This window comes from Oryzias latipes, chromosome 10 (genome assembly GCF_002234675.1).
Source record: "Oryzias latipes chromosome 10, ASM223467v1".
In the NCBI taxonomy this organism is placed as follows: Eukaryota; Metazoa; Chordata; class Actinopteri; order Beloniformes; family Adrianichthyidae; genus Oryzias; species Oryzias latipes.
Genome location: NC_019868.2, coordinates 8,240,202 through 8,255,090, shown reverse-complemented (window position 1 = coordinate 8,255,090; position 14,889 = coordinate 8,240,202). Strand labels below are relative to the sequence as shown.

The 14,889-nt window shown below is 40.2% G+C and overlaps 1 protein-coding gene across 2 annotated transcripts in view; it reads right to left on the bottom strand.

The window, feature by feature from the left end:
• med12 (mediator complex subunit 12) overlaps window positions 1-12,329 on the bottom strand; it is a 34,733-nt gene extending 22,404 nt beyond the window's left edge. For both annotated transcript variants that reach the window (XM_023958994.1, XM_011479895.3), the window contains exons 1-15: window positions 12,171-12,329; window positions 11,362-11,466; window positions 11,080-11,271; window positions 8,578-8,737; window positions 8,304-8,479; window positions 7,694-7,804; window positions 4,429-4,701; window positions 4,174-4,320; window positions 3,797-3,896; window positions 2,871-3,007; window positions 2,533-2,664; window positions 884-1,010; window positions 518-738; window positions 365-424; window positions 84-257 (exon numbers count right to left, since the gene is read on the bottom strand). In XM_023958994.1, the coding sequence (XP_023814762.1) occupies window positions 84-257; window positions 365-424; window positions 518-738; window positions 884-1,010; window positions 2,533-2,664; window positions 2,871-3,007; window positions 3,797-3,896; window positions 4,174-4,320; window positions 4,429-4,701; window positions 7,694-7,804; window positions 8,304-8,479; window positions 8,578-8,737; window positions 11,080-11,271; window positions 11,362-11,466; window positions 12,171-12,272 (2,217 nt within the window). In that variant the 5' untranslated portion in view covers window positions 12,273-12,329. The remainder of the gene's footprint in view (window positions 1-83; window positions 258-364; window positions 425-517; window positions 739-883; window positions 1,011-2,532; window positions 2,665-2,870; window positions 3,008-3,796; window positions 3,897-4,173; window positions 4,321-4,428; window positions 4,702-7,693; window positions 7,805-8,303; window positions 8,480-8,577; window positions 8,738-11,079; window positions 11,272-11,361; window positions 11,467-12,170) is intronic.
• Window positions 12,330-14,889: the final 2,560 nt, after the last annotated feature.

Sequence of the window (14,889 nt, the reverse complement as noted above, 5' to 3'; positions counted from 1 at the left end):
AGTCAAAGTAAAACAGGCTGAACTCCATGACCTGAAGAGAGCAGACGTGTGGTGTTTTTCTTTGTCTTTACCTGTGCTCTTACCTGTGGAATGGGGAAGTGAGTGGCGTACTGAATGTGGCGGGGTTGGTCGTACAGCTGAGGAAAGGCAGGGTCCATGCTCTTGTCTTTACAGTTGGCCTTGCTGTCTTGATCTGGAGCGTTTTTTTCTGGAGAAGGGCTTCCCTTGGATTCGCAGTGCATGGGAGGTGAGAACATCTGCAGGATGAGACCAAAAAGTCCCCTCAAGTGAAGACAAACCTCTAAAGGACTGCTCTGTTTCCTTTACTGACGCTGATTTTAAAGGCGGGAGAGGCTTCATTTACCTCATCAAAATTAGCACTGGAGTTGTGCTCGATCTCCATGGACTCAGACAGACCAGTATCCTGTTGGAGAAATAATAAAACCAGCCTTGTTACGCTGTTATACTTCTGGCATTTGGTTCCATTACTCAGCTACAACAGATGCCTCCAACATGCCTCCATCTTGACACTGCTGCCTGCATCCTGCTCCTTGCGCTCTGATTCGTCATCGCTGGGCGAACGCGGGCGGGGCAGGTGGGACTCAGAAGCAAGGTCGCCACGTGAAATCAACGTGCACATGTAGATGTTGTGAGAGAAGACGTCGTGACGGATGAGCTCGCAGAAGAGAAGAACCAGGTTGGAGAATTCTACTCGCTCACTTTCGTTCCCGGGCTCCGCTAATCAGGGAAAAGAGGATTTGAATAATTTAATAGGAGGATTTCTCAGATAAGACAAATCAGAATAAATATGCGGGGGGTAATAAAAGCTGAGACCAGGAGACAAATCCCACATGAAACGCTTCAGGATGACGGAAAAACTCACTGAGTGTGGGAGCCTGAGTATCCAGAAACTGCAGCAAAACATCCTGAAAGACGGGTAATGTGGCAGCCGAGAGGGAGCCAGACGACACGGAGCCCTTCTCATCCACAACCTCCGACTCTGCACACCTCTGTGAACACACAACACAGCACAAAGGGTCAGAGTAAAACTCCTGGCTGAGTCTGCAGTGTTTGGTTTATAAATAAAGGCGGTGGCACTGAGGTAAAAATGGAAGACAAAGATTTCAAAACCACAAAGAAATAAAGGGATCAAATATGTCAAATTTATTTACAACACAATTCCAGCTACCAGAGATGCTTCCAGAGGCTCAACTAGAACGACCAGAACACCAAATTAATTTTCAACCTTATTCAAGAACCATCTGTGTTTGGTAACGAAAAACAGGATGCACATACTTTGGGATTTAAATTCATTAAATTGGAATTTCCATTAACCAAAATAAAAAGCTATTTAAAAAGCTAAAAGCTAAAAAAAGTTTTTTTTTAGGGCAAAAAAAACAAACAAGAAAAATCTTAAAGCCCACAGACATGCCCCCCTCTGCCCCCTTCTGCCCCTGGCACACTGGTCACGGTCACGGTCACATGACAAATTCTTGAAGAAGAAAAAACAAAACAAATCTTCTAAATGGCTGTTGGCTTTATCTCTACAGCAACCACTTTATGTTTGGGTTCCCTGGGGGAGACGAACAAGTCAAATTTTTAGAAGAATCGGGAGAAGTGATCTTTTGGATTTCCTTGGCAACAGAGATTTTTTTTGATAACCACACCCATATTCTTAATATGATCATATTGTGTGTCATTCCATTTTGTTCAACTTTTCACAATTTCCCAGTAAAAAATGTGCGAGCATCAAGGTAATGCCACTTTTGGGAACTCCCCAGGCTAAAGCCACTGAAAAATCGACCACTTCTAATTCTTCTAGTGTTATCCAAAGATGTACATCTTCTACTACATGGATCTACATTTTTTACCAAGTTGCATCCTAGTGATTCTCGAGGAGTTAGGAGAAGATAGACAGAAACCCCTAGTTTAAATTTGTATAAGGTAATAAAGGGGATTGAATTTTAAAATTCAAGACGGTGTCCTCTTCCCAACATCAAAGGTCAACAAAACTTGTGGTTGTGGTCATAGACTTAACCTGGCGGCAGGTGTAAAATTTCATCAAGATTGCTCGTTCACGATGCCCAAAATTCATTTTCTCCAGGTACCAGGTGCGTGCAAACTGTAGTGAGTTTTTGGAGTGTGTGGGGAAAACTCAAGTGCGCGCTTAGAGAGAATAATCGCAAAAACAATCAGGTTGTTGCAGTCCAGGTCTGCTGCAGGACATAGAAAAGGTTGATTCCTTTTTGAACAGTGCCCCCCTCTGGTGGGGGCAAATCCTGACTCGAATACTTCAGAACATTTGAACAGCCTCCCCAAGTCTGATCTTATCACTGAGTATACTGAGATGATCAAAAAAGGCTTTCATAAAGAAAAGACAAATGGGAAAGTAAACCATGAATTTGACATGTTTATCCTGCATTTTCTGTTTTCTTTTTCTTTTACCCTGAATAATTTGCATGCAGGAATTTTGCAACAGCACAAAAATAAATAAAACATGTTATGTATGGAGATTGTATTCACTGCTGTTACCTCGGCTTCTATTTCAGCTTGTCTTTTTTCCAGAAGCTTAGCCACCACCATGGCCCTGTGCCGACCCGAACGCTTACAGCACACCGCCCATTCACACAGCAAGGTCACCACCGCATCATCATCAGGCGACATCTGCACAGACAGGAATTATGGGACAAAAAGACCAACACAACTTGCCAAGGATTCCACTTCAACTTGCTGATGAGGGAAACTATGATGATAAAAAAAAAAACCTAAATAACTGGCTAAATTAAATCATTGTTGTTGTTTTTTCAAGACATCAATTTAATTTAAACTTTTAATTTATTCAAAATGAACAGAAAAAGTGTAACCCTGACCTCATGGCCATCTTTGCTCTGGCCTGAACCAAATATCCTGTTATATAGTGAATCCAGTGAGTTGTTAAAGTCAGACTTCTCAAAGCTGTGGTTGTCCAAAACCTCCAGGGTATGGAGAACTCTCCCAATGGTGAATCCTGGAAAAACAAAAAACAAACAAACATTCAATTCCCTTCTGTTGAGCTGTTAAAAATCGAATGCCCGGTTTGTACTTCATAGTAATTTGTAATCGTTTGAGCCGTCAGAAGGAAATGGCCCCCCCCATCACTGTGAAATGCGACACGAGCGAATGACATCAAACGAGATTGGAGTTTTACTCCTGTAGTACAAACGCGTGCACATGGCGCCATTACACCTCCATTTACTCCGAGTGATTAGAATTCATGATACTCAGTCCAGAAAATGGTGTCGTTTTAACAATGCCAGTGCCGAAAACATAAGCGAAGAAGTTGAAAATACAGTAAACTCTGCAATACTTCCATGCGGGAGTACAGACGCAGACAGAGAGAGCGGACAACCGCTGGAGGAAAATTCATGCAAGTAACTGGAAAGACAGCCAGTGAGAGACTTAAAAGCAAGAGGGAAAAATGTCTTGTTGTGCGGCAAGGAAAAAAACTGCTGGGAAGAAATGGTGATCCAAGAGGCCGCAAGTCTGCTTGGAAGTATTTCCAGTTGATGTCATTTCTGGAACCCTTCATCAAAAATTCTAAATCGTAAACTGAAAGTTTTTGTCCCAAGGTATTTATATCTTCTGTCTCACTGCACTACCGATGCAGCAAGTGTACGAGCAAGATGTCCTCACTGAAAATACAGAACCACTGAAATGCTGGAGACAATCGTTTCAGGCTTGAAAAGCATAAACGCCACTCAGACGTTTGTCGCAGTTATAGTGGACGAGCAAAACCTAAGGAGCGCGGCTTCCTCACCTGCAGTCGTCTCTTGACATTTGTCAAATGACCACCTGAACTCCACCGCCTGGCCTCGCTCTTTAATTTGTTCCTCAATTTCTCGCAATTTTGCGCGGACCTGCAGGAAAAACAAATGTTGGATTTGGGAGAAACACCGAAAAAACACCACGGAATTTAGCTGAAAAAAATAATGACATTTATTTAAATATCAAAGCACTTTCTTATATCGTAAAAAGATCTAACAACCTAAATTAAGAAATATAAAAGATTAACCAGTTTGAAATTTGAATTGCATTAGTTGGTACTCAGAAAAACGGAAAACTGTGGCATGTGTCTAGGTAAAAAGCAGAAAACTAACAGGTTCTCAGTGAGAAAGGAGGAGATGAAGGAGGTACCTGCTGTGTAAAAGCAGTGTTGCACCCTGGCATTGGCAGACTGGAGGGGGCAAAGGGTAAGAGGTCCAGAGGTGAACCCGTCTTGTTTCTGCTGTCCGTCAAAGAGTAATGCCACACCAGAGCACTGGGACAGCACAACACTATGCTCTGATGGGGCAAAAAAGATGGAATTTAAAAAAGAGAATCATCCTTTATTTTCATTTCTTCAGTTGTGCAAAGGTTAACGAGCAGACAAAGCAAAAGAGCAGAAAGTACCTGCAGCATGCAGCTGAGGCCAAACACCAGCGGCCTGTGCTGCTGGCAGATGTAGAAATCTGTAAACGGCGTCTGCGGCTGGTTTCCTCCAGCCGGCTGGGAGGTTGGGGTTGAGGGGAGGGCGTTGCCTTGCTGTGTCAAGATGCTGTGCCCCGGATGCCCCACTGTGCCAGGGACCAGGCTCCTGTCACTTAGCAACAAGTTGAGGCGGCGAGTGCAGAAATAAGCCAGTCGTCGTGACAAGTAAGCAGACTGCACAAACTCCCCCGAGTACTGCAGCACAGACGGACAGATGCAAAGCATTACCCACGGTGCTCGGCGTGGACTTAACACCGGCCAGCTTTGAAGCCGGCACAGAAATAGTGGCTGCAAGTCCTATTAGAAGCTGTCAGCAGAGGTCAGCGCCATGGGACCAGGACACACACTTTCATCAACTGCTGACAGCTGAGGAAGCACTAGAACACAAAAATCTCATTCTGTAAATACACTGTGCCCAAAAAAACATGGTTGTTTAGACGGCATTTTTTTAGAAGGGCAATGCACAACTCCCAGAAGGTTTGAAACATCGAAAAATATTACTGGATTGGCCGTCACGGGAGATAAAACCGAAACACACATGCAGCATTACTATCAAGAGACCTATGAAGTAATGACGAGGTCCAAACAGGTAAAGACTCACAAAAGGGGAAGCAGTTTTTGCAATCAACTGTAAAAAAGATAACAGAATACTCTGATGGAGAGGAATCACCTTTCACAGGTTAGTAATCATACTGTGATTACTAACATTTTAATGTTTATAACCTCAAAATTTGACAACAAATTCCTTACTTTTACATAAGGCTTTGTAGCTGAAGACGGTTTATTAGACAAGTTTACAGAGAACGCACGAGAATTCGCCAAAAGCACTATTTTCATTGGAGTGAATCTTTAAGCAGTAGTTGATGCTCAAACAGCACATCATGCTATTGAAACAACATTTGAAGCAACCTATTGCTGTTGGTAGCTGTTCTCTAACCTGTTTTAGATTCACTATTGATATAATATTATTTCACACTTTTCCCCAAAAGTTGAACAACTAACTTTTTGTGAATTGGTGCATGTCCTATCATTCTGTCTTCCTCACTGTTCTCTCCATGTCCCCAAAACAGCAGGACTTCCTGCTGGAGCAGCTGCTTAGCATCACAAAGACAGACGGACTTGAACATCTATGATTTATCCACCAGACTCCACTGCTGAGAAGTCCCAGTATTTATCCTGAACCTTCATTCAGCAGGAAGACAAACGTAGAGACTAAGATTCTCCGCCCTGCCCAACATGCAGAACCTGTCCTTAACAAACCGACGTAAACGTTCAAACACTAAAGTTGAGGTATGAAATGACAAGTGGTTTAGTTTGATGTAAGTCTGGGAAAGACTGTAAGGCCACATGGTTCATGTCAAGGAGAAGACTTTTCTTTCTAAATCCACGACTCCCGTTTCTGCTGCAGGGAAATTGTTCCAATATTAGTCCAGATAGAAGGACTTGTGATTCCTTTTCCATCATTTGGGCGACATTTTCACAAAAGTTGATGTCTTGACATGTGGAACATCTGCGGAGAGTTTTGTAAATGGACACCCATAGGTGTGGCAGGTCCATCAACCCCACATTTGCATGACTGCCATGGCAACAAAGGTGGAGTCAGTGACAGATTTTGTTGAGATTCTGAAGTGTGCGCGAATGTTGGTTTTTGTGAATGGTCTGCAGAGAACGATGAGGAAGGTAGTCAGAGAGAGACGATAGAGAGAGTTAGACATCAGTTTGCTGTGTGGGTTGATGTGGAGATGCCGTCTTAATTATTGAAAACATGTAAGGTTGAGTCGATTTCACTCCAAAATGCAAATGTATCAAATTCATGAATCAATTTTCCTATAGAGCAAATCATCCATTCATTCATCTTCTAACCGTTTGTTCACGTTTGGTCACGGGGCTGCCGGAGCCTATCCCTGCCACTCATGGGCAAAGGAAGGGGACATCCTGTACAGGTTGTCTGTCGCAGGGCAACACAAATTACACTCACATTCACACCTATGGAAAATTGAAGAGTAACCAATGAACCTATGAAGCGTGTTTTTGGACGGTGGGCGTAAGCCAGAGTCCCCGGAGAAAACCCAAGCATGCATATGGAGAACATGCAAACTCCACACAGAAAGGTCCCCCATTTGGAGCAAATCTTTTCCTTCTTTAATGCTTTCCACCGGTGACATCTAAATAACACACGCTCTTGGACATAGTGGGACTCAAAGGGACAGAATGAGCTGGTTTATGTTAACTGCATAAGTGGTTCAAGCATGATGGTAGTTGGAAAAAATGCCAACAATAAAGGCGGACAACAGTGTTTCTGTTGGTTTTTAAAGGTACAATTTTAGCTTTTATTCCTGCTTAAACTGTTGAAAACTAGAACTATGACCAAACTACACAAGTTTAAGAAACAAAATAAGACGTTTGCGAATCAAATTAGAATTGAACATTTGGGTAGTGACACCCAGCAAAGCTACTGAATGAAGTTTATTTGAAATGACATTTGTGTAATAAACACTATAAAGCTGACCACAGATAAAGTAAACACTGAGGCAGATAGAAGTCAACCAGAGGCTAACTCTGCTGATACAGGGAGAGACATTTGACATGAATTGATTTGTTGGCAACCTTCTTACTTCCACAAACACAAAGTAAATAAGTTTGATAGTAAACAGTTTTAATGGTCTGATAATTAACCCTTCAACATTGGAGATATGGCCGGCCACTCCTAAACAGCAAGCACTCTTTGACCATACTGTAACTCTACGACTGTTTTCGCCATCAACGTGAATCGGCTGATTCTGACAAGGACAAAATCCGCTTTTCATATTGGCTGTGTACAAATATGCAACATATCAGCACGATGCTGCTTTTCTCCACCTCAGAATACGCTGGAAATACCGTTAACTGAGTAAACGGTTGAAGAGTTACAATAGTCCAAAGAATGTAAAGACTGGAGCCAAAGCTCTGGTGTCAAAACATCTGAAATAAAACATTCAATGAGGCTTCAGTGCATTTTGAAATTCACCAACCAAGTGTGTCAGTGCTAGGACACACCCTCTGCTCATCTCCTCCCAGCATCTTCAGATGTTGACTCAGTATGTCAACGTTAAAACCCAGTTAGTGAATAAAAACAAACAACATGCCCACAGAGGATCACGACTTCCCACTGTAAATGGCTTTTGTTCCCATTTGAATGGGCTCCTACCTGTAATAGGAGGGGCAGGAGAAGTCTGAGCAGTTCATCTTCACCGGGTCGGACCTTCTCAAAACACTCCAGCACCCACGTCAGAAACTCATGTCTGTCCAACATGCCGTCCTGGACACGGAGAGAAGCAGTTTCCCCGTTTAGAACACGGCTGGTGCAAAGCATTGCATTTACTGCACACATCAATGCAAACAGTGCTCACATGTGAATCCTCAGATACTGACCAGAGAGTAGAACAACAAAAGGAAAAAAAGTCATCTATTTCAGCAAAACCTGAATTTTCTATTCTTTTTTTTGTAACACAAAACATCGTATTAGTTTGTTGAATATCAACTAGAAGGAGTCTGAAGGCAAAACTCAGTAGAAAAGGACCCCAATCTTCTGCAGCAATACAAACATCTCATGCAAGGCTTTCCCAGCTTACAAAAAGATTAGATCAACCCATTCAGTGGCCAACAGAAAGGTCAGAGGTCAGCTTTGAAACACACACTCTGAAGTGTTCTCAGAGCCTTTCTGATGAAGTTCAAACAATTGATTATTTGTGCAGCAAATAACCACTGTTAACACTCAGCTGCTGCTGCGAGTAACAAAGAAATGGCAGCGAGCTAACCTGAAACATGAACATAGCTAGCTTTTCGTTGTACTCCCACTGCTTCATGGCCGTCTCCACGTCTGCAGGCGTGGCTGGTGGAGGAGAGCTGCAGCCCTGACTGGGACACTGTCTGTAAAACTCCGCCACCTTCTGAAGCTGCTCCCAAAGATACTTGGTTATGATCTGAGTCCATTCTGCAGACAAACAAATGAGGAAAGGATGTCAGAAGTCGCCAAAATGAAACATCGATGAAAAATAGGTTTGATTGAAACTGAGTGGAAAGATTTCATACCTATACAAGGATCGATCACATGCCTCTTCTTGACTTTAGTTTCGGTGATAGCTGCATGATATGCACATGTCATCTTGATCATCCATGCTGAGCGCATCACAGGGACTGAGTACTTGGCCAAATATGCAAAAACTTCCTCCTTTTTGCTAAAGATGGGTACCTAGGGGATAAACTTCATCATCAGTAAAACTGATTGAAAAACTGCTGAATAAACATGACCCAAAAAGTGAAAGTGGGCAACAAGTCAAATCATAATTTGATGCCATTTCTAATCATTACAAGTTGATCTCTATGTTTGACATAATCAATCACATATTCAAACTTTAAACTACTGATCTGTTTATGTATTACTGTCATTTTAGGCATGTTTTCTGTAAGACTAAGTATTTACAAATGCAGTACTACCTCCATAAAACATTAAAAGCTACTCAAAAGCTTCACAACAACTAACTAGATCTATAAGTTTGAGAGATTAAACTTTATGAAAAACTAATTGGAAGACACTTTGAAAGCAATTCATCTAACTTATCTGCAGTGAGGGCTACGATTAAAATGAAACAGTATGAATCATCAGCCCAAAGGCCAAAACCAGGAAAGGTCTGCACACAGACTGCTGGCAATAAAGTAGAACTCCATTTAAATTAACAGATACCCCAGGAGAAATGGCTCCATGGGTTTCAAAATAAACCTTTTTGACTGGCTGCACAAATTACATTTAATTGTGTAAAACCCAAATACAGGTTAAGGAGATAGACATGTGGCTGTCCACACAACAGCTGAAATTCACTTTATCTAAATAAAATAAACTATAACAAGATCTGATCAATTATAGCAGCACAAATGCCAAAACTGACCAGCCAAGAAAAAAAAGAAGACAAAATTCACATTTATTTTTGCATTTTTGCAAAACTTTTGTATTGACTTTACCTATAAATAAACCTGGCTTAAATATCCTATATGCTCACAGCTAGCCTACATTGGCCCAGACTGGGACTGTAATAATAAATGTACAGGCCAGCAGAAAACACATCAATTGAGAAATACAGCTTTTTCATAAACAATGGAACAAAATAATGTCTGGTAAATTACAATGATGCAAAATAGAGCAGCCGTTTGACTAGATTTCTGTGTTTGAGTTAGAAGACATCAATGTGATTTTCTTTATTGGACGACATCAAGCTGCTGTTCCATTTATGCTGTTTTTGTCAAAGTTCAGTTTGAGCATCATAGAGATGAATTGTAAGGGTACAAATACTCAAGACACTTTAACATCCGGTACCTGCTACAAATATCATTAATTCTACTAGTTTATAAAAAGTGTGAAAGATATTCTGTTTCTTTTCACTGACAGTTTAAAGACCCACTTCAACCTTTTTTTGATCCATTTTCAAAGCGTTCCCAGAGGTCTCGTAACCCTTGTGCTATCTTAGGCACTTTAACATTGGGAGTTGGGTCATCCAGACCCACTAGACCAGGGGTGGGCAATTCCAGGCCTCGAGGGCCGGTGTTTCTGCATGATTTCCAGATAGTCTTGCCCTACTCATGGCTGATTACCTGCTTCAGGTGTGTCCAGCCAATAATCTTGCCCTACTCGTGGCTGATTACCTGGTTAAGGTGTGTCCAGCCAATCAGAACATGCCAGAGCAGGGTATGCTGGAAAACATGCAGGAATGCGGCCCTCAGTGCCCACCTCTGCACTAGACAGTGCTCTGAACCTTTTTTCTTCAATGATTTGTGATGTTCACTGGTGTCCATGGATTACATGAAATCTTTCCACCTTTATCCACTTTTGTAATGGTAGGGAGAACACGTCAATGTAAAGATCGGGTCATCTGGACCCCATAGGACAGCACAAGGGTTATGCTGTTTTTAGCCAAAATCAAAAACCTGTCTCGTTTTTTAGGACATCGTTTCTGCAGAGCAGCTGGAGTTCATCAGTATTCTCCTCTGAGTTGTGGGCAGGACTGTTGACGTGGAGTGATCACACCCCAATTTCGGTTACTCCTCTGTTTACATGCTCCCCTTTAACTTACAGCTCCTCACACCCCCAACCTAAAATTAGCAGCGATACTAAAATGGCGAGCAACATTGGCGGTATCCAGCCGTACAGTTTTGATCCAGATTTCAGCCCAGACGAGGAAAACAAAGACGTACATGGATCTATTTGCCTGTGAGTGCATGTATCAGAATGGAGCAGAGCAGGGGGCTCATCGTATTTTTCTATGTCCAACTACAATCTCTTTTCAAAAAGCATTTTTTTCTCCTGCTCCTCATTCACAACAATTTAAAAAAGAGAAATGCTCTTTTAGGCTTAATTTTCTTAAAAAATGTCCATCATGACAAAAATGCCACAAGAACCTGTTAAAAATACTATTTTCATCTGAGTGCATCTTTAACAAACTGAAGATTTCCGTACGTGAACTGAGAACAAAAACAGTAAACAGGAAAACAAAGTACACAACAATACTCAGTGATCCCAGGATTCATCCACAGGACTTTTACCTTTTTAGCCAGCTGGGTCAGAGGTTTAGTACCACCTAAATCTGTAAACCAGCTATTGATGGAGCTCTGCGACCTTGCTGTGACGAGCCAGAAATTATCCTTTTGGTTAACCTGCGGTTTACGTTTCCCTGTATCGGGAAAACTGTTGAAGCGCAGCTTCTCTGCGATGATGCTGCTAAAGTTGGAACTGATCTGCAAACACATGAGCACATGCATTAAAAAAAAAAACTAACTGGCATTTAGGACAAAATCTGCCAATAATAATTAATAAATGAATGGTACCTTTGCGGGATTGAAGTTGACATTTTTGGCAGAGCCGTGCTCGTCACTAGACACAGCTGGCTGGTTGTTGAAGCCCTGCTTCACATTGAGGGCAGTCAACTCATCCTGAAACAAAAACACACATGTAGGAGGTCAATACTACAAGATGTGCTAAAGCTCCATTCCTCAGCAATCACTGGCGTTCTGAGCAAGCAGGAAATGTGCTCGACTGGCTGTGCTGACAACACAAAAACTGATCATTCCCCTGAGAATTCAGAAAAAGGTGGGCCGAGAAATAAAGCTTTACCACTGACACCCCAAACTATACCTGCTACATATATAAGAACAAAGGAATGTACCATTATCACACAGGGTAGAGTCGAAATTAAACTACGATAAGGATGCATTAAACATTCCTAAAAAAAATATAATAATAATAATAAAAAGGATAGTTAACAGGTTAACGCCATTTTTGTGGAGCAAAACATTTAAATATGCGAGTCTTTCGGAGATATGAACCCCCTTCTGTTTGACGGAAATACAAACTTCTGTTTGATATTCAGTGGCATAGCTGCTGTTAGCTTAGCTAGCTCTGTTATTTAACGAGGGGTTTGTTTTCCAGTTAAGTGCGGAGCTGCTAATAAGCTGACAGCCGGGAGCTGCTTATTGTTGCTCCAAGGCCCTTCGCTTATACAGCGCTGCTATAAAACGCTAGCTGTGTGTTAGCCCCCTACAGCTTCCCTGTCGAGAGAATTCTCCCCCACCAACAAACACAATTCCAACAAACACAATTCCAATCCAAGAGAGGCTCGAATGAAAGTTGACTGCACCTCTTTTTGCTTTGGATCTTGGGGATAAACGTCCGGAGGACCGAGGCGGGGCCGCTTTAATGGCCGGTGTTCGTAACTTAAGATCCCGAAAGCAGCCATCATCTAAGGGCATCACAGCCAAAGCTTTCCGCCTCCTAAACAGCAGTCTCTGGGCTGAATGTAAGAGCGACACTCGCTTCCGGCTGCCTCTCATTCTGCCACTTCAAAATAAAAGTTTCAGATTGTGCGCCGCTTCAAAGAAAAGCTCTTATTTTGTTCCCTTTCGTTAAGTGTCGTTTAAACCTTTTTTGTCTTTAAAAAACTTTGTTATGAACTAGATACAGGACAATAGGCGAAAGTAAACATAACACGTACTGTACAACCTGCACATCAACAATCATTACAATCTTGTTAAAAAGAATTGAAAAATGTGCCATTCCTTCAAGATCTGCATATTTTACATTTGTTCCACTGTTGTGATTATTTTAAAGTCAAGAATGAAAACATTAAAACAAGATTTTGAAATGGACCATTTATATTTGTGAGTGTGGGATTAAACAATAAATTATAAACAGTTGAATAACAAAAATTACAGTTTTGGGCAAACCATGTATTCAAAATAAAACATGAAATCAACAATACTAATTTGGACGTTTACATTCAATTCTGTGACTATAAATTCTTTCAAATCTGATCCAGTTATGTAGACTACATGCAATACTAAACTAAATTTTAAAAGTGGTCTCCTTACTTGATTAGCTAAACACACGTGTTTTAGGTAAAAATAAGAAATACCCTTTCCCTATTTTAAATCTTTTTTGTCTATCTTTACTGGAAAAATTTGATAAAAAATGTTAAATGAAACTTTTTTTCTTTTTTATTTTTAATACAATATTGAATCACTCAAGATTGGATACCAAATAATCTTTGCACCAGAAGTCAAACAAGAAATTTGATTTCTAATATATCTATTGGTGCATCCTTTCCTCGTAATGTCCACATCTCCACTAAAAGTGTCATCAAATTCAGCACTGGCCTATTTTCTTTGCATTAGACATTTTTAGAAATTGAAGAAAACCTGCAGGGATCACATCAGAAACAACTGCATACTCTAAAAGTGTCACTGGAAAGCTAAAGTTTTAAAGAAATTATCAATATGACAAGAAAACTATTTGTTCAGGTACTGACCCACCAACTGATCAAATGTTGTTCAAGTATTTTGATGGAACTTTTCAACACATATTTGTAGAGTTGAAAACAAAATCAAGGTATATTGTTTTCTTAACAATACAAAATAATAATAATAAATGTAACTGTGTTGAATGAAACGGCCTATGACCAAGCTTTAGTGATGTTACTTCAGTAGAAGTACAAAAACAAATTAACCAAAAATCTATTTAGAAAGCAAAAGTTACTCAGCTAAACGTAATCTATTTAGGTGTGCACTTATACTTAATCTATACTAAAAGTGAGACAGCATACTTTTGGTTTACTTATTATCAACTGTCTACACAGTACATACTGTAAATTTAAAATGTTCCAATTTAGTATGACGTGTTCAATTAGTATACTTCCTGCACTACATGTACATGCTCTTTAGTAAACCTGCTCTAAGTATAGTTAAACTCAGGAATACCTAATAAAAAAAACTTTAAGTAAAAGGGAAATTCCTTCGACAATAGTAATAATTTGACCATATCTGGTTCATAGACTGATATTAAAATTTAAATCTAAATTACCCAAACCCCCTCCTCTGGTTATTAGTGGCAACAAAAAGTATTTTACCAGTAATTTAATCATATAAAGCAAAAAAGTATACTTTTAGATTATTTTTCATCATCTGAAACATATTTTCAAACCCATTGTGGCCACTATCAGTGATTCAACATATTAAAGTTATTTTGATTTTTTTTATGCTGTAACCCTAATGTGAACTTAATTTTATTAACTGGCATTTTGTGTTTGTTTTTTCATTTTTACTGTCATTTGTTTGCAGCAGGGAACTCTAATGATAGAGAAAACATGAGGTGAAAAATCAAAGCCAAATGCTTTTATTGTCAAGTAAGGCAATGAGTACTAATGACGTCCACCATCTTTTCCTCACAAATGAGATTGATTAAACACTATTAATGATGTTCATTTTTCCCACTTTCTTTTAAAACATTTAATTTGATTTAATAAATAAAAAAGTCTGTTTCTTTTACTACAAAAAAAACCCCCACTTTTTTAGATTTAATTTAAAGCTTGATGGGAAAAAAATCTGAAGTCTTTTTTTTTCTAAAAAATATGCAAACAAAACATCAAAACCTCTCGTCAGCTCAGGCATCATAGTCAAATCTCCAAATATGCTTCAGAGGTGGAATATCCTACATTCACTCACCTTCTCTTCCTCCAGTTTAGGGTCAAGATGGAGTCTATCCCAGCTCTAAATGGATTAAAGGCCTTGTGAAGCTTGTTGGCCTCTGGCCCTCACAGGCCACATATTCTAAACATTGTACATGAAAACGTCAAATGAAGCAGACAACCTCTCTTGATCTTTTTATTGTGGAATTTAAAGAAAGAGTAGAATGGAACGAGGATCTTTGGCCCTGTGGAGTCTCAAATAAGAAGATCACACGCAGAACTATGATTATTGATACAACAGCAACAATTGGAAAATTCTATCAAATAAAATATCCCACAAGGAAACATTTTATCAAATCTACTGCTTGCTTTGTCTGTTTTCACCCATTCCTTGCCT